Consider the following 25141-nt stretch of genomic DNA (forward strand, 5'->3'; position numbering starts at 1 on the left):
TGTAGAATTTGCACCTTGCATTTCTCCCCCTCCATTTCTTTTTAAGAAACTTTAAAATAAATCTCCTTGACCAGTGTTACAATTGACACAGGGTAGATAATTTTATTTGGTGTACCTGTGAAGCATCTTGAGTGTCTATTCTATAGAAAATGATACAGAAATTTAGTCGTTGCAGCAGCACTGAGGGAAATGGGATATTAAGAATGTGTGATCTTGACATGGGTTCTCATTTACGTAGGTTCCTGAGTCCCAGCCATATTCATCTCCAGGTTGAGGGTCAGGGCTGGTAATTTTTAATCAAGTTGTGGCAAGAGCCACAACCACAGTGAGAATGACTTGCTCCCTGTAAATTTTTGGGGGAGGCTCTGAAGTCCATTTGAAATGGAGGCAAGCAGAGATTAGATTCCCTACAGTGTGGAAATGGGCCCTTTGGCCCATCAAGTCCACACCGACCCTCCGAAGTGTAACCCACCCAGACCCATTCCCCTACCCTATATTTACCTGACTAATGCACCTAACCCTTTGAGCAATTTAGCACTGCCAGTTCACCTAACCTACACATCTTTGGACTGTGGAAGAAAACCAGAGCATCTGGAGGAAACCCACGCATACACAGGGAGACTATGTGGAGTTTGCACAGACAGTTGCCTGAGGTGGGAATCAAGCCCAGGTCCCTGGCACTGAGGCAGCAGAGCTAACCACTGAAAACAAATTTAAATTTATTGAACTTGCCACTGGAATCTCGTTTAGTTTCAACAACTGCTTTCCCCACTTCTGTGACAGATTACATTTGCAGATTGGGTCACAGTGATGCCATCTGATCTGATTTAAGTATTTTAAGCTTGCTTTCTGCTGGCATTCTGCTCAAAGCAGGTGGTGAAGATTATAAGGCACTGGAATTAGAGGCTCAACAAATTGTCATTTAACTGCTCATTTTTCTCTTGGCACCTGAATTCCAGAAAGTGGTGCAAATTAAAATCAAGGCCATTATTCCTTCCCTGCTTTAAAAAAAATCATGATCTGCAGTAGACAGACTGGTAATCATCATCATATTTTTAAATTGTGAATTGTAGGGAATGACTGTGGACTGAAAATGTGTTGCTGGAAAAGCGCAGCAGGTCAGGCAGCATCCAAGGAACAGGAGAATCGACGTTTCGGGCATGAGCCCTTCTTCAGGATTCCTGAAGAAGGGCTTATGCCCAAAACATCGATTCTCCTGTTCCTTGGATGCTGCCTGACCTGCGCTTTTCCAGCAACACATTTTCAGCTCTGATCTCCAGCATCTGCAGTCCTCACTTTCTCCTCAATGACTGTGGGCTGGTCAGCATGGGCGAGTTGGACTGAGAGGTCTGATTCCATGCAGTGTATCTCTATGATAGTTGATTTAATGTTTAGATTTATCTTGTGCAGAATCTAACCTCTATAGGTGACTATGAAACTATCGTTGTTGTAAAAATCTGGGTCATTGATGTCCAAAATCTCCCATAATTGAATTGTCTGGCTTACACGTGACTCCAGATCCACAGCAATGTGGTTGACTTTTAATTGTCTTCAATTAAACTTGGACAAATAAATGCTGGCCTAGCCAGCCCTTGCTGCGAACTCATGAAAAAAGTTCACTCCTGTCTTAAATTCTAAATGTCACCTTTCAAAAGGTACGCATCTTCATCAGATATAATACTGTTGATACAGAGATACACAGGCATTCATTAACTCGCTGACATTTCTTAATTAAACTTTAAGAAAAGTCCTGTCTACTTGAACCGCTAAACAATAGACAATAGGTGCAGGAGTAGGCCATTCTGCCCTTCGAGCCTGCACCACCATTCAATATGATCATGGCTGATCATCCTTAATCAGTATCCTGTTCCTGCCTTATCTCCATAACCCTTGATTCCACAATCCTTGAGAGCTCTATCCAACTCTTTCTTAAATTAATCCAGAGACTGGGCCTCCACTGCCCTCTGGGGCAGAGCATTCCACACAGCCACCACTCTCTCTGGGTGAAGAAGTTTCTCCTCATCTCTGTCCTAAAAGGTCTATCCTGTATTTTTAAGCTGCGTCCTCTGGTTCGGCACTCGCCCATCAGCGGAAACCTGTTTCCTGTCTCCAGAGTGTCCAATCCTTTCATAATCTTATGTCTCAATCAGGTCCCCTCTCAGTCTTTTCTAAACTCAAGGGTATACAAGCCCAGTTGCTCCAGTCTTTGAGCGTAAGTTAGTTCCCGCCATTCCAGGAATTGACCTCGTGAACCTACGCTGCACTCCCTCAATAGCCAGAATGTCTTTCCTCAAATTTGGAGACCAGAACTGCACACAGTACTCCAGATGTGGTCTCACAGATCAATTCCTTTCCAACTCTTCCAACCCTTCAAATTTTTAATTGTTCTTCAGTCAACTCCTTGCTACTCGTTTAACTTAACTTAAGGCACATCCTTTAAAATTTGCTTTTGAAAAATGACTTTCTGATCTTTATAACAAAAGTCCCTGCCAGAGAATGAAAACCAAAATCTCACTTCCCTCTACTTTTAGAATCCATGTTCAAGAAAAGCAACATTGTACTACAAATCTACATCTCAACTAAAGTCTGCTCAGGTATTTTGACCTCTGTCATACCATCATTGGCTTTCTGTAAATATTATGTCTTTATTTCTTTGGCAATTTGTTAATCTCTTGCAGAACTTTTTGGACAATCTGCCAAGCAGCGATATCATGGCCTTCGTTTCCAGAGTCTTTCTGCTCTTCCAAATGACCACTGTTTATCCATTACTGGGCTATCTGATTCGTGTACAACTACTGGGCCAGTTGTTTGGAAAAGTGTATCCAAGGTGTGATGTAATTCAGTTTTTTTTTCCCCCAACTGCTTTAACAATCTCACCTACTAGATTATACAGCATGGAAGTTTTCTAAGTTGTTGTAAGATTTTGTGTTTCTGAAAGTTTGCTGCACCCAACTCTATGATAGCAAGTTAACTTTAATAATATGTTCTGAACTTTAATCTGGTGGAAACATTTGGCTTGACCGCTACTATTCTCTTCCCCTCATAATGTAGCTAAACTGGAATCTCAGAACGGTAACTATGCAGATGGAGGCCATTGAAGCCTGTTCCATTTGTGTTGGCTCTGTCAAAGAAAAATAAATCAGTTCCACTTTTTTATTCATTAATTGGATTTAGTCTGCTCTGACTACGCCTATGTTTATTACTCATCCTGAATTGCCCATGAGAAGGTAGTGGTAAGCCGCTGCCTTGAACTGCTACAATCCTTAGGCAGACCCATGATCCTGTTAGGGAGGATGTTCCTGGAGTTTAACCCAATGACACCTGAAGGTAATAAATTTCATGTCAAAATGGTGCGTGGCTTTGAGAGAATTTTGTAGGTGGTAGTTTTCCATGTATCTCCTGCCCTAATCTTCCTTGTGATCATGGTTTGGGAAGTGCATCTGAGGAGCTTCAGTGACTTTGTGCAATGTCTTTAGTAGATGTTAAACACTGCTGCTACTGAATGTTGATACTGAAGGGATTAAATGTTTGTAGATGTGATACAATTGCGCAACCTGCTTCCTGGATAATGTTGAGCTTTTGATTTTTCTTGGAGCTCCCTACCTTTTTCTTGTACCTCTGCCAATCTTTTCTGTTCAGTTCTTTGGCAGTCCTCTGCTTTGTGACCCTGCTCCAGTGGAAGCAGTTTATTCCTAATTATTCCCCCTCGATTCTTTATGATTTCACTTCTTTATCAAACTTCTTTTCAACCTTGTTTCTCAAGAGACTAATCTTAGCTTCTCCGATCTATCCATTTTAGCTGAAATCAGTGAACCCTTTTGATCAATCTCTTCTGCACTTTTTTTTTTGTAATCCTGGTTTCTACTAATGGCTGCCAAAAGTAATATTACAGATCTACACTGCCTCCAACAAGATATTCCAGGAACCAAAAAATATTATTGTTTTTCTTTATGGCAGTAGTACAACTCCCATCTGCTCAAAAGTTAGTCTCACTACTCACCTTTTTAACTACAACGTGATGTACCCCAACTTGCTGCATCAGTTGCAAGAGTAAAATTGAGTGAATAATGATTCCTAAGATCATTCGGTGAGGCAGCGTCACAATGGTGACCAGAAAGGTTGACTCAGTGCTTTGGGGTATGTCTTTTGTTCTGCCAAATTCTGTTGCCTTGTAAAATCATACCATGCAACGTACTACTCCACCAAGTCCGGTTTAGAGTTGACCACTAACCATCACTTCTGGTGTCGCCACACTCGGTTTACAATTGTTTCACTGTTTTTTTTTCTCTTCACAGTTTTTTACATGTGTTCATCCTAAATGTTGTGGTTGTGTGTAGTGGAGTCCTTGTCGCAAAATTTTACCCCAATATTGGAGGAATCATAAGGTATTTGTGGAATTATTTTCAATATTTTCAACTTTATTATTTCAGAAGTTCAATAGAGCTACTGAAACTTTGAAATATAGATCTGTCACTTCTAATTTTTTAATTTTAAGAACCTCTTGTCAAATTGGTTATTAATTATGTATGACTGTTCCCTTTTAAAATATAGTGCTCATAAAAGTGCTGCAATTGAAATGTTTTAGCTTTTTATTTAGTTTTTAAGAAATAATTATTTCCTTGCATCTCGGTGAGATAAGTGTGCCTGTTTCTCAGGGCAACCTATGTAGTTTAGACTTTGTGTTTAAATTCCTTCTCTGGACAAGGCTGTACTTTGCAATTTTCGATTAATACGAAGTAATTCTTAACAGGTCTGACAGTAATGTGGAGAAACAGGGTTAACAATTTAAGTCCAATATGACTTCTTCAGAACTGAAAGAAGGTAGAAATGCTTTAGATACAGCCTTTTGACAGGGGCAACTAAAAGAAAGGTCTAGTGTCGGGTACAGGAGGTCTGCAACAGATGCTAAGTTGGCCAAAATGTGGCACACCAAAAGTTCCCAAACAGGCCAACGTTGCTTCCAAATGCAAGAAGCAGAATTGGAAAATCATGCAAGAAGATGCTACTCCAGTTGGATGCATTTCTCTCCTGCATTTGCTGCTGATTAGGTTTTTTTTAATGACTTCAATTGGAAGAGCAGAGAACTTCACGAAAAGAAGAAATTTCACTCAGACTGAGGCATTTGCAACACAGATGGTGAATCTATTTGGGAGTGGCGAAGGGACATTGGTCAGGCCAGTGTGGAAAGACGCTCAGTGTTGGTTGTGTCGTGGCAGACTAAATATCAAACCCATCTATTCCTGGAATTGACAAAAATTAAAAGATTTTTTAAAATATGCAAGATCCTTCAATTTCTGTCCTTTTTACACCCAGTGACAGTGTACCAGGATTCTGTACTTGGCAAGAATGACTATTTATTAGAAATAAATAAATTCTAGCTACAACTAGCATTTCGCTCTACTAGTAAAAACTCTGACTCTTTTAAAATTCCCCTTATGCAGTCAGTGATCTGCAAGGGTCCATGTTGGGACCACAATTTTTCACTTTTATATGTTAATGATCTTGATGAAGGAACTGAAACTGAGGGCATTCTGGCTAAGTTTGTAGATGATACAAAGGTTAGGTGAAGGGACAGGTAGTATTAAGGCCATAAGACATAAGAGCAGAAATTAGGCCATTTAGCCCATTGAGTCTGCTCTGCCATTTGATCATGACTGATAAGTTTCTCATTCTCCTGCTTTCTCCACGTAACCCTTGGTACTCAAGAACCTATCTATCTCAGTCTTAAATATACTCAATGACCTGGCCTCCACAACCTTCTGTGTAAATAAATCCCATAGATTCACCACTCTCTGGCTGAAGTTTCTCCTTATCTGTTCTAAAAGGTCTTCCCTTTACTCTAAGGCTATACCCTTAGGTCCTAGTCTCTCCTACCAATGGAAAGATCTTCCCAACATCGACTCTGTCTAGGCCATTCAGTGTTCTGTTTCTATTGGGAACCCCCCCCCCCCCCTTCAATCTTTCTAAACTCAGAGTCCTCAAATGTTAAGCTTTTCATTCCTGCGACCATTTTCATGAACTTCCTCTGAACACCCTCCAAGGGTAAGTAATATCCCTGCTGGGGTATGGGGCCCAGAACTGCATACAATACTCCAAATGTGGCCTGACCACAGCATTATAGACCCTCAGAAGTAGGTTCCTGCTTTTATATTCAAGTCCTCTCAAAAAAAAATGCCATCATTGCATTTGCCTTCCTAACTACTGACTCAACCTGCAAGTTTACCTTGAGAGAATCCTGGACTAGAGCTCGAGTCTCTGCACTTAAGACTTTTGAATTTTCTCCCCATTTAGAAAATAGTCTATGCTTCTGTTCTTCCTACGAAAGTGCATGACCTCACACTTTCCCCACATGTGCTCCATCTGCCAATTATTCGCCCACTCTCCTAACCTGTTGAAACCCTTCTGCAGCCTGTCTGCTCAATGCTACCTGCCCCTCTACCTACCTTTGTATCATCTGCAAAATTAGCTAGAATTCCCGCAGTTCCTTCATCTAGATCGTTTAATATATAAAGTGAAAAGTTGTGGTCCCAACATGGAGTCTTACAGAACATCACTTGTCACTGGCTCCCCACTCTCTGCTTTCTGTCAGATAGCCAAGCTTCTATCCATGCTAGCACCTTGCCTCTGACACCTTGGGCCCTGATCCTACTCAGTAGCCTCCTGTGTGGCACCTTGTCAAAGACCACCTTGAAGTCCAGGTAGATAACCTCCATTGGTTCTCTTTGGTTTAACCTGCTTATTACTTCCTTAAAGAATTCCAGCAGATTTGTCAGGCATGACCTCCCCTCGACATTGGGGCAGAGAAGCTGCAGCAGGAAATAGATCGGTTAGAATGGGCAGACATGTGGCTGATAGAATACATGTGGACATGTGAGGTCTTGGTAGGAAGAATAGATGCACAGACTATATTTTTTTAAATGGGAAGAAGTTCAGAAGTCTGAAATGCAAAGGGACTTGTGGATCTTAGTCCAGGATTCCCTCAAGATAAATTTGCAGGTTGAGTGGGTGATGGAAGGCAAATATTAGCACTTATTTCAAGAGGACTAGAATACAAAAGCAAGGATGTACTTCTGAGGCTCTATAACACTTTGGTCAGACCACATTTGGAATAGTGTGTGGAATTTTGGGCCTGATATCTCAGGAAGGATGTACTGGCCCTGGAGCAGGTCCAGCGGATGTTCATGAGAGTGATCCCAGGAATGAAAGTTTTAATATGAGGAACATTTGAAGCCTCTGGATTATTACATGATGGAATTTAGAAGTATGAGGAGGGATCTAATTGAAACTTAGAGAATGCTGAATGGCGTGGACGTTGGGAAGATGTCTCCATTAGCAGGACAAACTAGGACCCGAGGGCACAGCTTTGGAGTAAAGAGAAGACCCTTTTTGAACATAGATGAAAAACATTTTCAGCCGGAGAGTGGTGATTTGATGCAATAAATTGCCACAGAAGGGTGTGGGGACAAGGTTATTGAGTGTATTTAAGACTGAGATTGATCCCCTTGACAGTCCAGAATGTGTCTAAGATTACTGGGGGAAAGCGGGAGAATGGAGTTGAGAAACTTATCAGTCATAAGTTTGATGGCAGCGCAGACTTAATAGGTCGAATAGCTAATTTCTGCTCCTCTGTCTTATGGAAAGCCATAACCTTGAATTTTCAGGATGTGTTTAATAAGGTACTATACTTTAGGCTAATTAATAAAATGAGCCTATGGTAGCATATCAACATGGATAGAGGATTGGCTGACAACTAATAGACAAAATTTGGATAAGGGTTTTCAGGATGGCAAATTGGAGTGCCACAGGGATTGGTGCTGAGCCACAATTATTTGCAATATGTTAGTGACTTAGGAGGGAAGTGAAATCATGTTAGCTGAGTCAAAAATAGGTGGTAAGTGACAAGTATGACTGAGTCTGCAGAGTGATATAGGTAGGCAGACAGACAGTCGGTTTAAATGTGTTACTACATGTTATAAAGCTAAGGAAGTACCCTTTTCATGTTTGTGATCTTTTAGCTGTGGTATTGTTTTGGTAGGCCTGATGCTATCATGATTAAATTCCTATCCTTCAAATTAGTTAGCTGCAAAGGAATGCATTCCAGCTACAACTTGTTTTCAGTGATGATTCAGAGTCACTGCCTATCTATTAAAGTTAAACCATGCAGATAGATCATTACGTATATGGGAATGGTTTAACACTTCCATTCTTAAATTTGACCATTGTTTGCTTGATAATTGTCCTTCAAGTCTCATTCCTGAAAAGAAAAATTGAAGTTTTCCTCTTTGACTTTGTTACTAATGTGCTTTCTCTGCTGAGTCTTTATTTAAAATTTAATTTTATGTTCATGGAATCTGAACATTTATGACCCCATGTGATTAATACTGGAAGAAGTCCGATCACACATGAAACCTGGCTTGATAGATAAGTGAAGAGAAATCAAAGTTAATGTATCGGGTCTGGTGACTCTTCCTCAGAACTGTAATACAGTAATACATTTTTACAGTTACAATCTCTGTGCGATATCACTCTACTTTAACTTTATCTTGCTTAACTAACAAGGTTGCAGGCATTTCAGTGACTCAACAAATGTGATTCTCTGTTACATTCTTTCTCTGAGATATGCAGATACTGTTTACATCTCTGACTCTCTAATTGAAGTTCTTAATAAACTCCCTTTTGCATAAGCTGCCAAAGCTGCTTCAAGATTTTTTATAAATGACAAAAAGCAGAGGACCCAGAACCAATCCTTGTGGCACTCCACTGGTCACAGGCCTCCAGTCTGAAAAGCAACCCTCCACCACTGCCCTCTGTCTTTTACTTTCAAGTCAGTTCTGTATCCAAATCCAAATAGTTCTTCCCGTATTCCATGAGATCAAAGCTTGCTAACCAGTTTACCATGAGGACTCTTGTCGAACACCTTACTGAAGTCAACATAGATCACGTCCACTGTTTTGCCCTCTTCAATCCTCTTTGTTAATTAATCAAGTTCATGACATATGATTTCCCTTACACAAAGCCATGCTGACTCTCCCTAATCAGTCCTTGCCTTTCCAAATGTGTGTACATCCTGTCTCAGGATTCCCTCCAACAACTTGCCCACCACTAATGTTAAGCTGACCAGTCTATAGTTCACTGGCTATTCCTTACCACCTTTCTTAAATAGAGGCACCACGTTCGTCTTCTGGCACCTCACTTGTGGCTATTGATACAAATATCTCTGCAAGGGGTCCAGCAATCACTTCCCTGGCTTTCCAGAGTTCTAGGGTACACTTGATCAGGTGCCAGTGATTTATCCACCTTTTATGCATTTTTAAGATGTCCAACACCACTACCTTTTGTATTGTGGACACCTCTCAAGATGTTGATATTTTTTCCAACGTTCTTTTGTCTTCCATATCCTTCTCCACAGTCAACACTGATGCAAAATACTTGTTTGGTATCTTGCCCCATCTACAGAGTTTCCACACACAAGTGGCCTTGCTGATCTTTGAGGGGCCCTATTCTCTCCTTAGTTACCATTTTGTTCTTAACATATTAGTAGAATCCCTTTGGCAAATAGAGCTAAGCAGAATCCAAAGCTTTTGCATGTCCCCTTTTTGCCCTCCGGATTTCACACTTATAAATACTGGTACTGCTTTTATAGTCTTCTAGGGGTTAACTCGATCTCAGCTGTCTATACCTGACTTATGCTTCCTCCTTCTTCTTAACCAAAACCTCAATTTCTCTAGTCATTCAGCATTCCCTGCACCTATCAGCCTTTCCCTTCACCTTAACAGGAATATACTGTCTCTGGACTCTTGTTTCAGTTTTGAAGGCTTCCCATTTTCCAGCTGTCCCTTTTTTTTTGTCTGCAAACATCTGCCCCCAATCAACTTTTGAAAGTTCTTGCCTACTACCACCAAAGTTAGCCTCCCTCCAAGTTAAACTTCAACTTTTAGATCCAGTCTATCCTCTTTCATCCCTATTTTAAAACCAGTAGAATTATGGTTGCTGGCCCCAAAGTGTTCCTCCACAGGCACTTCAGTCACTTGCCCTGCTTTATGTCCTAAGAGTAGGTCAAGTTTTGCACTTTGAATCAGAAAATTTTCTTGTACACACCTGACAAACTCCCCTGTATCCAAGCCTTTAACACTATGGCAGTGCCACTCTGTTTGAAAAGATAAAGTACCCTATCATAACTCTCCTTATTCTTACAGATAACTGAAATCTCCTTTACAGACTGGAGGCCTGTGACAAGTGGAGTGCTACAAGAATCTGTGCTGGGTCCACTGCTTTTCATCATTTATATAAATGATTTGGATGTGAAAATAAGAGTTATAGTTAGTAAGTTTGCAGATGACACCATAATTGGAGGTGTAGTGGACAGCGAAGAAGGTTACCTCCGATGACAACGGGACCTTGAACAGATGGGCCAATGGGCCGGGGAGTGGCAGACAGAGTTAAATTTAGATACATGTGAGGTGCTGCATTTTGGGAAAGCATTTTGGTGAGCACCAGGGCGTTCTGTCCTTGTTACGGTCGGAGGTGTGGGATGTGGACGAGATGCGTTGGAGGGCATCTTTAACCACGTGGGAAGGGAAATTGCGGTCTCTAAAGAAGGAGGCCATCTGGTGTGTTCTGTGGTGGAACTGGTCCTCCTGAGAGCAGATACGGCGGAGGAATTGGGAATATGGGATGGCATTTTTGCAGGAGGTAGGGTGGGAAGAGGTGTAATCCAGGTAGTTGTGAGAGTTGGTGGTTTTGTTTAAAAGAAAAAGTCAGTGTCAAGTCGGTCATAATTAATGGAGATGGAGAGGTCCAGGAAGAGGAGGGAGATGTCAGAGATGGTCCAGGTAAATTTAAGGTCTGGGTGGAATGTGTTGGTGAAGTTGATGACTTGCTCAACCTTCTCGCTTGAGCACGAGGTGGCGCCAATGCAGTCATCAATGTAGCGGAGGAAGAGGTGGGGAGTGGTGCCGGTGTAATTTCAGAAGATGGACTGTTCTACGTAGCCAACAAAGAGACAGGCATAGCTGGGGCCCATATGGGTGCCCATGGCTACGCCTTTGGTCTGGAGGAAGTGGGAGGATTCAAAGGAGAAATTGTTAAAGGTGAGGACCAGTTCGGCCAAACAAATGAGAGTGTCGGTGGAAGGGTACTGTTGGGGACATCTGGAGAGGAAGAAACCTGAGGGCTTGGAGGCCCTGTTCATGGCGGATGGAGGTTAGTGGGATTGGATATCCATGGTGAAGATGAGGTGTTGGGGGCCGGGGAAACGGAAGTCTTGGAGGGGGTGGAGGGCGTGGATGGTGTCTCGAACGTATGTGGGGAGTTTCTGGACTGGGGGGATAGGACAGTGTCGAGGCAGGTAGAGATGAGTTCAGTGGGGCAGGAGCATGCTGAGACAATGGGTCGGCCAGGGTGGTCAGGCTTGTGGATCTTGGGAAGGAGGTAGAACCGGGCAGTGCGGGGTTCCTGGACTATGAAGTTGGAAGCTGTGGGTGGGAGATCTCCTGAGGTGATGAGGTTCTGTATGGTCTGGGAGATGATGGTTTGGTGATGGGAGATGGGGTCATGGTCGAGGAGGCGGTAGGAAGAGGTGTCCTCGAGTTGGTGTTTGGTTTCAGCGGTCCTCGAGTTTTTACCTAGTACATTATGTAATACATAACTTTCAATAGAAGAATCACATCCAATGGTGAATACACCTTTTTGAGGCTTAAAAGCATGGGCTGGTTGAGCGTGAGTCACATGCTGTCAGCTCATGAATGGTCAACATGATGTATTTGATACGTTCTGCCTTTGTTAAGATGTATACCAGAGGTACCTGGCATCATACCATCCCTGGAACTCCCATATCGCATTCATTTTGTGTGGTTGGCAAAACTTACTTTTGACTTGATAGCAGCATCCTGTTACGAGAAAAGCCTTTGTGAATTTATTGAATAGTACTCTTATGCTGTGTAAGATGGTGTCTCTCTCTTTTTTTCTTTTTCAAATTTTGTTTCTTTCATCCTACCTCTGAATGTAAGTTGAAAAGTTTCAGCTTAAAGTCTCCTCCTTTTAAAATCATCGTATCCCTACAGTTTGGAAGCAGTCCATTCAGTCTCTTGAGAGTCTCCGAAAAGCATCCCACCTAGACCCACCCTTACCCTGTAACCCTGCATTTCCCATTGCTCATCCACCTAGTCTGCACATCCTTGGATACAATGGGCAATTTAGCATGGTCGACCCACCTAACCTGCACATCTTTGGACTGGGGGAGGAAACTGGAGCACCGGGAGAAAACTCATGCAAATACTGGGAGAATATGCTATCTGGAGGGTAGAATTGAACCCAGGTGCCTGGTGCTGTGAGGCAGCAGTGCTGACCACTGAGCCATTGTGCTGCCTGTTTTAGCAATGTTTAGGTACACACTACAAAGTATGGAAATTTGAAAGGTGATTCAGAAGACAAGGAACGTCATTTATTGTAAAGGAAGTGGGATATAAATATAGGGATGTGTAGCTACAGTTGTTAGGGTAATTGAGGCCACATCTGAAGTACTGTGTACAGTTTTGGTTACCCTAATTAAGAAATGATTGTATTAGAAGTGGTTTAACGAAGATTCACAAACATTTACTGGGATGAAGAGATTATTTTGTTAGTGAAGGTTGGACAGGTTGGATCCATTAGTATTTAAATGAATTGGAGATTATCTTATTGGGCTGACTCAAGGAAAATACTTGAAGGACCAAGACAATGAAATGTTTCCTTGGTACAAGGCCAAGTGTGACTAGCTGCTTCTAATAAACAGTAGGTATGTTACCAATGCCAGAGTGGAGAACATCCTTTATGGAGCAGATTGAGCTCAATATGTGTATGACTCAATTTCCAGAGATGTTCAAATCAAAAGCCAAATGCCACTGAGGATAATTAAGGCTCTGAGGGGGCATAAATTAGTGGATGATGAAAGGATGTTTCTCCTTGGGGGGTCATACTATAACTAGAGGATATAGTTTGAAAATAAGACAGATGAGAAGTTTTCCTCAGTGTCTTGAATCCATGAAACTCTTAGCTAGAGAACAATAGAGACAAGGTCAGTGTGCTTTTTTTAAGACAGTGGTGGATGGATTTTTGACTTGTAGGGGGTGAAAAGGCATTATGGGGAGGCAGGAATGCAGATCTAAAATCTGATGAGCCACTTTGTTGAATGTGGGGCAAGTTCGAGGGATTGCATGGTTTACTTCTGTTCCTATTATGTTTTTTATGATCTTTTTGCATGATTTGACTTTGGGATTTGAGATTTCACTTTGGAGATTTTCTTCAATCTAGAACATGTTCCCTCCTGTTGAAGATTATGAAAAAAATCTGAAGTGATTATATTATTTTTTATCATTTTTGATTTTCTTTACTACAGGTATTCAGGAGCAACATGCGGTCTTGCCTTTGTATTTGTTTATCCATCTCTTATTCATATGATGTCACTCCACCGTAGAGGACAGCTGAGTTGGCCGTCTGCAATCTTCCACAGTTCTCTTATAGTTCTTGGTGTGGCTAATCTCATTGCACAGTTTGTGATATGAGTCTGCCAGAAATAAAGACTGAATTTTAAGATAACTTATTAACTGAATTACATACAGTTCTTAGAATCGTAAATTTCAAGTGTTATTCTCATAGATGCTAAAACTTACAAGTGCAACAATCCGTTATCATCACTTGCATCCAGAGGCTTGAAATCTGTCCAGTTATTGTAAGCCAGTCAATTCCCTGTGACACTGATTTGAAATGAGAGTACAGGCAAAGATATCATCCAACTAATAAGCAGAAGATAAAGTTACAAGCAGTCTGCTCAAAGCCAGTTTTAAATGGATATCTAATGGGGTACCATTTCTGTTTTTTGAATGATGTTTTTTTTTTGCAAGCTGTTACATCTAGGAGACTACATGTATCAGGTGGAGGAAAAGATTCTTTAATATTTCAGTAAATCAGTGAACTTTTCTGAGTAGCGGCTTACTGTATGGTATAGAGGATAAATTCTATAATTTCAATTTGCCTGGAAGATTTTGTGGAGAATTGCTTCTGTTGGTTTAAGTGTCTTGTGGGCACCTCGACTCCTATCCAAGCCACTTGGGCAGACTTATTCCATTATAATTTTGGCAGTCCAGATTAGTGTTAGTGCAGCCCTTCACTTGTGCTGAGTTTTACAATACTAGCTTTTTGTCCCCCACTTATGTTTAACTGAATTTTCAGTCATTTGAATGATCCAGTTCATTTAAGTGCAGAACACTATTCTGCATCATGATAAAATGATAGCATCGCCTTTAAAAAAAACCTCAAGTGCCTGGGGAGAAGTGTCTAAAAGTTGGGTCGCAAGCTGTGCAAGCTAGTTGCTAGTCGTTTGTTGGTCAATAAATTTGCACTTCAGCTGATTATGCCAATTACTAGAAAATGTTAAGCTGAACTGTTGTAGTTTTGTAGCTGTATTGGTAGAAACTGCCATTGGCAGACTCATTCAAACTAGACTGAAGGTACAGCAATAGAAAATACAAAAATAGAAGAATACAAATATTGTGTTACTGGTGCAGTATGTGTTGGGTCTTTGGGTGTTTTTTAAAGAAAATAATAATCCTATTGTAATGCAGGACCATAGAAGTACAAGAATGTGTTGTTTTCTTCTGTTTACTGCATCTGCATCACTATTGGATAGTGATGTATTATTTCTGGCCTCTTCCCCATGGGAAGTAGTTCCTTTCTAATGTTTGTGCATCATGGGAGCAGGCCCCGGAGCAGCTCACTGCACATACGGAATACATTTATAGGTCAATTGGCCAAACTTCTATTTTTCTTGAATGGGATGTGTTACAACATTCTCACTTCATTTACAGTCAATTTAAACCAATGGACTAGTTCAAATTTGGGTAAGTTTTTCTTGGAAGCTGGACCTTATGCAAGCCAATATGATGCCTATTCAGATTAAAACATTTATTTCTGTTACTGTTTTGAACAAGATTTTAAAATCATTGTCAATGTTTGATTTGCTTTTCTTTCCTCTGGTGCGTTGCATTTCTCTATGGATTGAATGTACATCTATGACACCTGATTATGTCAATAAGTTACTTGTTGGAATTGCACAAATTTTGATCAATAAAATATAGCATATTTCAATGTTTTTGAAGGTCTTTCTTAAAATATTATATTGTAAGGTTAGGTGAATTGGCCACGCTAAATTTCCTGTAGTATTAGGTGAAGGGGTAAATGTACGGGTGGGTTGCGCTTCGGTTGGTCGGTGTGGACTTGTTGGGCCAAAGGGCCTGTTTCCAAGCTAAGTAATCAGATCTAATACTTGGTTTACCCCAACAAAAGTGACTGGAATAATGTAGCTAACTGCATTTCTGTTAAGTACATGCTGAAGAAATTGCCCATATTTTTTGTTTGTAGGGCATTGCTTCCATGGAAGCCTTTGCTGTTCAGCCCCAATTGCCCTGGAGAAAGTCGCCTAACTGCCTTGTTGAATGCTGGAATCAGTGTGGTGCAGGTACACCACCGAGCTGTTGGGGGACTGTTATGATATTGACACTCCTTCACTGTGGCTGAGTCAATGTAGTGCCAAGGCAGGTTGGTATGTGGGTTTCAGGAAAGCTCTGTTGATAGTGCTCCCATGTACCTACTGCCTGGCCACTTTAGGCGATAGAGATCGTCAGTTTGGAAGGTGCTGTCACAGGAGTCTTGCTGGGTTCTGAAAATTGTGGAGGTGGTGTGCACGACTGCCACTGCTTTGGTGGAAGGAATGAATTTTGAAGCTACTAGATGAGGTTCCAGCCAATAGCCTGCTTGGTGTCAAGTTCCTTGTATTGTTGGAGCTGCACTTACAGGAAAGTGGAGAGTACTCCAGCACACTGCATTGTAAATGGTGGATAGGTTTTTGGGAAAGCAGGAGGTGAGTTTCTCAATGTGGAATTGCCAGCGTCTGAACTGTTCTTGTAACCACAATGCATAAAGGTGGTCCAATTCAATTTCTGGTCAATGGCAACCTTCCAATATGATGCTGGGGAATGCAAAGTTGGTAATGCCATTAACAGCCAAGCATGATGGTTCGATTCTCTCTCTTGCCAGACATTAGTGCCTGGCACTTGTGTAGCATGAAATGACTTGCCATTTATTAGCCAAGCCTGAATGTTGTCCAGGTGCAGTGAGTGGTGGCCCTTGAGATCAATGCTGCATTTGACAGTGTGGTATCAAGGAGCCTGAGCAAAATTGGAGTGGATATTGGGGAGAAGCTTTCTGCTGGTTGTTGTCATCTGACATGTAGGAAGATAATCATGGTTGTTGGAGGCCAGTCATTTCAGCTCCAGGACATGTCTGCAGGGGTTCCTCTGAGTAGTGTCCTAGGCCCAACCATCTTCAGCTGTTTCATCAATGACTTTCCCTCCATAAGTGTGCAGTGAATATCCACAATGTTCAGCATAATTTTCAGGTTCTCAGTTATTGAAGCAGACCATATTCAAAGGCAACAAGATCTGCACAAAATCCAGGCTTGGGCTGACAAGTGGCAAGTAACATTTATGGCACAAAATGCCAGGCTATGACCATTACCAATAAGACCACTGAACCATTCCTCCTTGTTATTCAAATGTTATCATCACTGAGTCCCCTGCAATCAACATCCTTGGGGTTACCAGAAAGTCAACTGGACTCATCACATAAACACTGGCTTCAAGAGGTCAGAGGCTAGTAATATTGTGGCAAGTAACTCACCTGACTCCCCAAAGCCTGTCCACCATCTATTTGACACAAACATAATCATGCAGCACAGAGACCGGTCTGTCTGGCCAAACTGGTCCATGTCAATCAAAATATCCATCTATGCTAACTGCATTTCCCTGTACTTGACCCAACTACTTAAACCTTTCCTATCCATGTATTTGTCCAAATACCTTTTTAAATGTTGTTAACGTACCTTCCCAAACCACTCTTGCTAGCAGCTCATTCCATATGTTTACTATCCCTGTCTTTTTTAATAAAAAGTTGCCCCTCAGGTTCCTATTTATTCTTTTCCCTCTTACCTTAAACCGATTCGCTCTAATTCTCGATTTTCTCCAACCTTGGAAAAAGGACTGAGTGCATTCACCATATCCATGCCTCTCATGATCTTAGACACTTGTACAAGATCTCCCCTCAATCTCCTACACTCTCCAACTGCTCCCTATAACTCAGTCCCTTGGGACCTGGCAACATCCTTGCAAATTTCTTCTGCACTCTTTCCAGCTTAATACCCTCCTTTGTATGACAAGGTGACCAAAATTGAACACCATATTCAAAGTGCGGCCTCACCAATGTCTTTGAAGACTGCAACATAACTTCCGAATTGCTGTACTCTACGGCCTAACTGATGATGGTGAAAATGAGAACTGCAAATGCTGGAGATCAGAGATGAGAGTGTGGTACTTGAAAAGCACAGCAGGTCATGCCACATCTGAGGAGCAGGAGAATTGATGATTCAGGCAAATGGCCTTCATTAGGAATGAGGCTGAGCACCGAGGAGGTGATGAGATAAATGGGAGGGCGGGTGGAGCTGAGGGGGAAGGTAGCTGAGAGTGCAATAGGTAGATGGAGATGGCAGGGGTAACGGTAATAGGTTGGAGAGGAGGGTGGAGCAGACAGATAGGCAGGGTTCCCACAGCTATCTGGACTGCACCTTTTCCCACCCTGCCTCCTGTAAAAGTGCTATCCCTTATTCCCAATTCCTCCACTTCCACCGCATCTCCTCTCAGGAGGACCAGTTTCATCACAGAACACCAGATGGTCTCCTCTTTGTTCTGCAATTTTCCCTGCCACATGGTGGTTGATGCCCTCTAGCGCATCTCATCCACTTCCTGACCCTCCACCCTCGAACCCCAACCCTCCAACTGCAACAAGGACAGCCCCCCCCACCCCACCAATCTCTGTATACATCGCATCATCCTCTGCCATTTCTGCCACCTACAAACCAACCCCACCACCCAGAGATCTATTTCTCTCTCCATCCCATCCACTTTCTGCATGACTACCTCGTCAGGTCAACCATTCCCTCCATGACTACCTTGTCAGGGTAACATCCCCCACCAACCCACCCTCTCCTCCTGACACCTTCCCCTGCCACTGCAGGAATTGCAAAACCTGTGCCCTTACCTTCCCCTCCTCCTCCTTCCCCCCCCCCCCCCCCCCCTCACCTCCATCCAATGCCCCAAAAGAGCCTTCTACATCCATCAGAGGTTTATCTGTACTTCCACACGTCATTTACTGTATCCATAACTCCTCATGTGGTCTCTTCTACATTGGGGAGACAGGATGCCTACTTGCAGAGTGCTTCTGAGAACATCTCTGCACCAACCAATGCCACCCCTGCCTTAGCTGAACACTTCAACTCCCCCTCCCATATGGCCAAGGACATGCAGGTCCTGGGCCACCTCCATCACCACTCCTTAACCACCTGACACCTGGAGGAAGATGCCTCTCTTCTGCCTCAGGATCCTCCAACCACATGACATCATTGTGGATTTTGCCAGTTTCCTCATTTCTTTTCTCCCCCCCCACCATCCCAGTTCTAACCTACCAATTTGGCACCGCCCTCATGACCTGACCTATCTATCCATCTTCCTTCCCACTTATCGACTCCACTCTCCTCTCTGACCTATCACCTTCGCCCCCACCTCCATCTACCTATCACACTCTCGGCTATCTCCCCATCCTCTCCACTCATAGCCTCATTCCTCATGAAGGGCTTTTGCCTGGAATGTTGATTCTCCTGCTCCTCGGATGCTGTCTATGTTAAACTCCTAGTTATATTAAACTCCATTTGCCATTTCCTAGCTGATCAAAGTACTGCTGTAATTTCTGATAACCTTCCTCACTGTCCATGATATTGCCTATTTTAGTGTCATCTGCAAACTTACCAATCATGCCTTGTACTTTCTCATCCAAATCATTGAGAGAATAGCAATGGGCCGTACTGACCCCTGCGGCCCTCTACTCGTCACAGGCTTTCAGTCCAACAAGCATCCTTCCACGATTACCCTCTGCTTCCTACTATCAAGCCAACTGTGTATCCAATTTGCTACCTCACCCTGGATTCCATACCTGGAACCTTTTCAAGGCCTTACTGCACTCCATATAAACGACATCCACTGCTCTGCCCTCATCAACTGGTCACTTCATCAAAGAACTCTAACAAATTAGAGAGGCATGTTCTCCCACACACAAAAGCCATGCTGACTACTCCTAATCAAACCTTGTCTTTCCAAATCTATGTATATCTTATTCCTCAGAATCTTCTCATGTAACTTACCCATCATACATGCTAAGCTTACTGGTCTATATTTCCCAGGTTTTTCTTTGCAGATATTCTTTAAATAGGGCATAACATTTGCTACCCTCCAGTCTTCTGGGACTTCAGCTGTGGCTAATGATGATGCAAATATATCAGCCAGTGACCCTGCGATTTCTTCTCTAGCCTCTTGCTGTGACCTTGGATATATCTGGTGAAGGCCAGAAGATTTGTCCACCTTCATACATTCTAATATGTCCAACAACTCCTCTACTTGATATGGACTGTGCCCAAGATATCACCACTAACTTCTGAGTTCCTAGTTCTTCTTATCTTTCTCCATGGTAAACACAGAGGATAAATATTCATTGAGGACCTCTCCCATTTCCAGCACGTCCACACATACATTTCCATTTTGGATTCAACTCAAGAATGTGATGGAATACTCCCCACTTACCTGGATGGGAAGCTTGATACCATCCCAGACAAAGCAGTACACTTGTTTGGCACTACATCCACAACTGATGCTCTATAGCAGCAGTGTATGCCATCTGTAAGATGTACTGCAGAAATTCAATATGGAAGGGGAATGGTTGCAAAAGCGTTGGAATACCACCATCTGCAAGTTCCCCTCCAAATCACTCCGTATGCTGATTTGGAAATATATCACCGTTCCTTCACTGCCACTGGATTCAAATCCTGGAATTCTATGTCTAACAGTATTGTTGATCAACCCACAATCTGTGAACTGCAGTAATTCAAGGCAGCAGCTCACCACAACCTTCTCAAGGGTGCTTCAGTTAAACAATAAATGCTGGCCAGCCAGCGATGACCCATATCCCATGAATGAAAAAAAAGTTCTGAAATCTTCTCTGGTGGCAACATATCTCCAATTAACTTCCTGACCTAACTTCATGACTAACAAAAACTGATTTGGTCTGTTGTTCTTTTTTATACAAGCTGTTATCCAAATCCAAAAGTTATTTTTAGTTGTCAGTTTCCAGTTCACATCTCCAAACCAAACCTATTAAAAGAATAAAATTAAAATAGTGAAAAATCTGCAGGGCTCTAACACTATTGTCAAGCCTCTGCTCATTAGCTGTTTCTTAATATCTCATGCAGTGAATCAAGTTTGCTGAAATCCGATATCCATGAGACTCAGCACCTCTGGTGTGGATCAAGATGGATTGTCCACGCAGCACTACTAGCTAAAGATTATTGCAAAAGATGAGGTTAAAGCACTTAGAGTAATAGAGTCACACAGGAAAGAAACAAACTCTTTGGTCCAACTCGACCACATCAACCAGACATCCCAATGTGATTTAATCCCACCTGTTAGCATTTGGCTCATATCTCTCAAAAACCCCTCTTACTCATACCCAGCCAGATACATTTAAAATGTTATAATTGTACCCACTTCCAACACTTCCTCTGGCAGCTCTTTCCATGCAAGCAGCACCCTCTGTGTGAAATATTACCCATCAGGTTAATTTTATATCTTTCCCCTCTCACCTTAAGCCTATGCCTGCTAGTTTTGGGGTCTCCCATTCAAGGAAAAAGACTGGCTATTCGCCCTATGCATGCCCCTCATAAGAAAACAAATTTCTGGAGAAACTCAAGTGTGGCACCATCTGTGACAAGAAGGCAGAGTTCACAGAATCATGGAAGCAGGTCATTCGACCGATCGAGTCCACACCAACCCTCCAAAGAGCAGTCCACCCAGACTCACCCAGCTATCCTATCACCGTAACCCTGCATTTCTCAGGACTAATCCACCTAACCTAAACATTCCTGTACACTTTCGGCAACTTAACATCTCTAATCCAACTAACCTGTACATCTTTGGACTGTGGGAAGAAACCAGAGCTCCGAGAGGAAACCCACACAGACACAGTGAGAATGTGCAAACTTCACAGTGACCCAAGGCTGGAATCAAACTAGGGTCCCTGGCACTGTCAGACAACAGTATTAACCATGCTGCCAAATCTTAATGTGACCCTTCTTTAGAAACTGATGATAGCTAAGAAATTCTGGAAGAGTTTCAGTGGATTAGAAATCTATATGACCTTTCTATTCAAGAAATTTTATAAATCTCTATAAGGTCACCCCTCAGTCCCTGAAATTCCAGGGGAAAAAGCCCCAGCCTATTCAACCTCTCCCTATAACTCAAACTCTCCAGTCCCAACATTCTTGTAAATCTTTTCTGCACATTCTCATGTCTAACAATATCCTTTCTATAGAAGGGTGACCAGAATTGTATGCAATATTCTACACGTGGTCTAACTTATGTCCTGTACAGCTGCAACATGATAACCCAACATCGATATTCAATGTTCTTACCAATGAAGGCAAATGCATTCTTCTACCTGAATCTCCACTTTCAAGAAGTACGCACCTGGACCCTTAGGTCTCCTTGATCAGCATCACTGCCCAGGCCCTACCATTAACTGTGTTAGTCCTGCCCTGATTTGCCTTACCAAAATGCAACACCTCACATTTATCTAAACTAAATTCCATTTGCCACTTTTTCCACTGCATGTTCCATCCTACAAAATTTCAACTTGTAAAACAGGTTTTCACTTTCATAAAATTATAATTACTCATGCTGACTTTATTATGATTTTCTTAAACATCCCACTACTTTTTAAAACAATTCTAGCATTTCCCCAAAACTGAATAATAGTTTAGCTTGTAGTTTCTTGCTTTCTTTCTCCCTCCTTTCTTCTTTAGAAAGGTCATATAGATTTCTAATCCACTGAAACTCTTCCAGAATTTCTTAGCTATCATCAGTTTCTAAAGAAGGGTCACATTAAGATTTGGCAGCATGGTTAATATTGTTGTCTGACAGTGCCAGGGACCCTAGTTTGATTCCAGCCTTGGGTCACTGTGAAGTTTGCACATTCTCACTGTGTCTGTGTGGGTTTCCTCTCGGAGCTCTGGTTTCTTCCCACAGTCCAAAGATGTACAGGTTAGTTGGATTAGAGATGTTAAGTTGCCGAAAGTGTACAGGAATGTTTAGGTTAGGTGGATTAGTCCTGAGAAATGCAGGGTTACAGTGATAGGATAGCTGGGTGAGTCTGGGTGGACTGCTCTTTGGAGGGTTGGTGTGGACTCGATCGGTCGAATGACCTGCTTCCATGATTCTGTGAACTCTGCCTTCTTGTCACAGATGGTGCCACACTTGAGTTTCTCCAGCAATTTGTTTTCTTTTAACTCAAGTCTGGATATATAGCAGGATGTCAGTAGGACACACTTTAGGATGTCGGCTGAAGAAAAAGCACCACCCAGCAAGTTACATTTAGGTATACTAACAGTTCTGTATATCCAAAAGGTTTCTGATTTAAAATTCCAGATCTCAGAGTCATCCCTAAATCGACAGGTGTACATTTGTGTCAAAAAATGTGCTGAAAAAGCACAGCAGGTCAGGCAGCACCCGAGGAGCAGGAGAATCGAAGTTTTGGGCATTATCTCTTCATCCTGATGAAGGACTTATGCCTGAAATGCTGACTCTCCTGCTCCTCAGATGTTACCTGACTTGCTGTGTTTTTCCAGTGCGACACTTTTCGACTCTGATTTCTAGCATCTGCAGTCCTCACTTTCTCCTGGGTGAACATTTGTACTTATTCTAGTTTAAAAACCAATTGTGGAATTGCTTTGATCTGCTGGGTTGCCCCTTCATTAGGAATGGGAATATCGGTGGAGCTGCCACTTGCAGTGACCTGTTTAATTATCCACCATTCATGACTGGATGGGGCAGGACTGCAGAGCTTGGATCTAATCTGTTAGTTATGGAATCAATTATGTGCTGTTCAGGCAGTGTGGCATGCAAGTAATATTGTGTTGTAGCTTTACCAGGTTGACACTTTATTTCTACGAATACCTAGTGCTGCGACTGCCATGCCTTCATGCACTTTAACTAGGCGAAAGTGAGGACTGCAGATGCTGCAGATCAGAGTCAAGATTAGAGTAGTGCTGGTGAAGGGCTTTTGCCCGAAATGCCGATTTTCCTGCTCCTCGGATGCTCCCTGACCTGCTGTGTTTTTCCAGCACCACTCTAATCTTGACATCATGCACTTTGAGTCAGGATTGATCTCGTGCTTAGAAAGAGAAAATTATAGAGAAACTCAGCATCTGTCAGTATCCGTGGAGAAAGAAAGTTAACATTTCAGTCTGATATGACTTATTTTCTCCAACATTTTCTGTTTTATTTCAGATTTCCAGCATCCACAGCATATTGCTTTTCTTTAATTCCCTGGTTTGGTGATAATTGTATTGTCCAGGATATGCTGTGCCATGTGATTATTGATTGTGGTTGAATGCAGTTCTGCTGCATTGCTAGATCTGCTCAAAATCTAACTCATTCAGCACACTGGTGGTGCTACACAACACATTGGGTGCTATCTCAAGGCAAAGGAGGCCATTGTCTCCACAAGGACTGTGCAACTAACAGTGGTTTCATAGTCACCATGAATAAAAAAGACTTCCACCAAATTTCTTCAAAAGCTCAAAATCTGTTTCCTATAACAAAAAAAAAGTTCTTTTAGCAAGTGGAAAAACTGATTATGTAGAACACATAGAAAATAGGAGCAGGTGTAGGCCATTCAGCCCTTTGACACTGCTACCCTAATCAGAATGATCGTGGCTGACCATCCAACTTGCACCCTGTTCACACATTCTCCATGTACCCTTTGATCCTAATTGCCCTTCAAAACATTCAATGTTTTGGTCTCAAAAGCTTTCTGTGGCAGAGAATTCTACACGTTCACCACACCACACTCTGGTGAAGAAATTTCTCTTCATCTCAAACTTAAATGGTTTATTTTTACACTTTGACCTCTGGTTCTGGACATTCTGATAGTCAAGACATCCTTCTTATGCTTACTCCATCTAGTCCTGTTTCTGTGAGGGCTCATCCCTCATTCTTCTAAACTCAAATGAATACCTTCGCTATAAGGTCAATATTTAAGCTATAGTACAGAATTGTAACTATATCTCTTTTTTTTTAAAGTGAAAAACATTCTCCCTGGCCAATGATCTGTAAAGGATAGAGGTTGATGAATTCTCAGTCCATGGAGCTTCTTTTTGACAGCAGTATACCTATGGAAGATCTTTTAAGCAAGACTTCAGTTCAGTTGGAAAGCCAACTGACTCAAAATCTTCAGTTAACATTCGCAGTTCAATTTTTTCAAGTTTTCAAGGTAGTCAAAATTCTGAGATCTTGACTTTATCAGGTTCCCAACTGTCAACAAAAGGAACAGGAAATTTTGTACACTTGCTTGCTCCTCCCTCCCTTTCCCATCCTTCACTGCCAAACAGCAACATAGAGATCCCATAATCTCTTCCAAAGACAGGTGTTGCAGCAATTTATTCAAAAAAATGGCCAATTGGTAATATTTTCCAGATTTTTCTTCACCATTCATAAATATTTAGTATTCCCAACAACAGATATGTTAACACATCATACAAGACTTCAGGAGGACTTGTGACTCAACTGATAATGCTTCAGTCAAAGATGAATCATCAACTCTGGACTCTTTGTACTACTCAGTGAAATTAGTAATTGATATTCACTCTTGCTCAATGTGTTCTTTTTAAAATTTAGTTTTACTGAGGGTGTGACTCACAAAAGAAGTCACCAGACATTGTCACGTTTGTTTCTTAAAACTTCTCATATCATCACATTTACTTATTAACATTTTATTGATTTAGTTGTACTTATGAACAATATGCACTGGAAAAACTATAAACCACAGACTCAGTTAAACATTTGAAGCTAATATTGACAATAGAACAGTCCAATTAATACTTCTCAAAACTTGGATGGATTTTGAAACCAGCTTCCTAACTGTTGGTGTGTGAATAAAGATATCTTTTAACTTC

At 41.9% G+C, this 25141-nt stretch overlaps 1 protein-coding gene across 4 annotated transcripts in view; it reads left to right on the plus strand.

Annotated features, from left to right (window-relative positions):
- The window catches only part of slc38a9 (solute carrier family 38 member 9), a 71118-nt gene extending 55995 nt beyond the window's left edge, over nucleotides 1–15123 (plus strand). For 3 of the 4 annotated variants that reach the window (XM_072571540.1, XM_072571554.1, XM_072571533.1), the window contains 4 exons: nucleotides 2532–2594; nucleotides 2679–2827; nucleotides 4296–4385; nucleotides 13376–15123. In XM_072571540.1, the coding sequence (XP_072427641.1) occupies nucleotides 2532–2594; nucleotides 2679–2827; nucleotides 4296–4385; nucleotides 13376–13541 (468 nt within the window). In that variant the 3' untranslated portion in view covers nucleotides 13542–15123. The remainder of the gene's footprint in view (nucleotides 1–2531; nucleotides 2595–2678; nucleotides 2828–4295; nucleotides 4386–13375) is intronic. The other variant, XM_072571544.1, reaches the window with a different exon arrangement.
- Nucleotides 15124–25141: the final 10018 nt, after the last annotated feature.

The sequence above is a fragment of the Chiloscyllium punctatum genome, chromosome 1 (genome assembly GCF_047496795.1).
Source record: "Chiloscyllium punctatum isolate Juve2018m chromosome 1, sChiPun1.3, whole genome shotgun sequence".
NCBI lineage: Eukaryota > Metazoa > Chordata > Chondrichthyes > Orectolobiformes > Hemiscylliidae > Chiloscyllium > Chiloscyllium punctatum.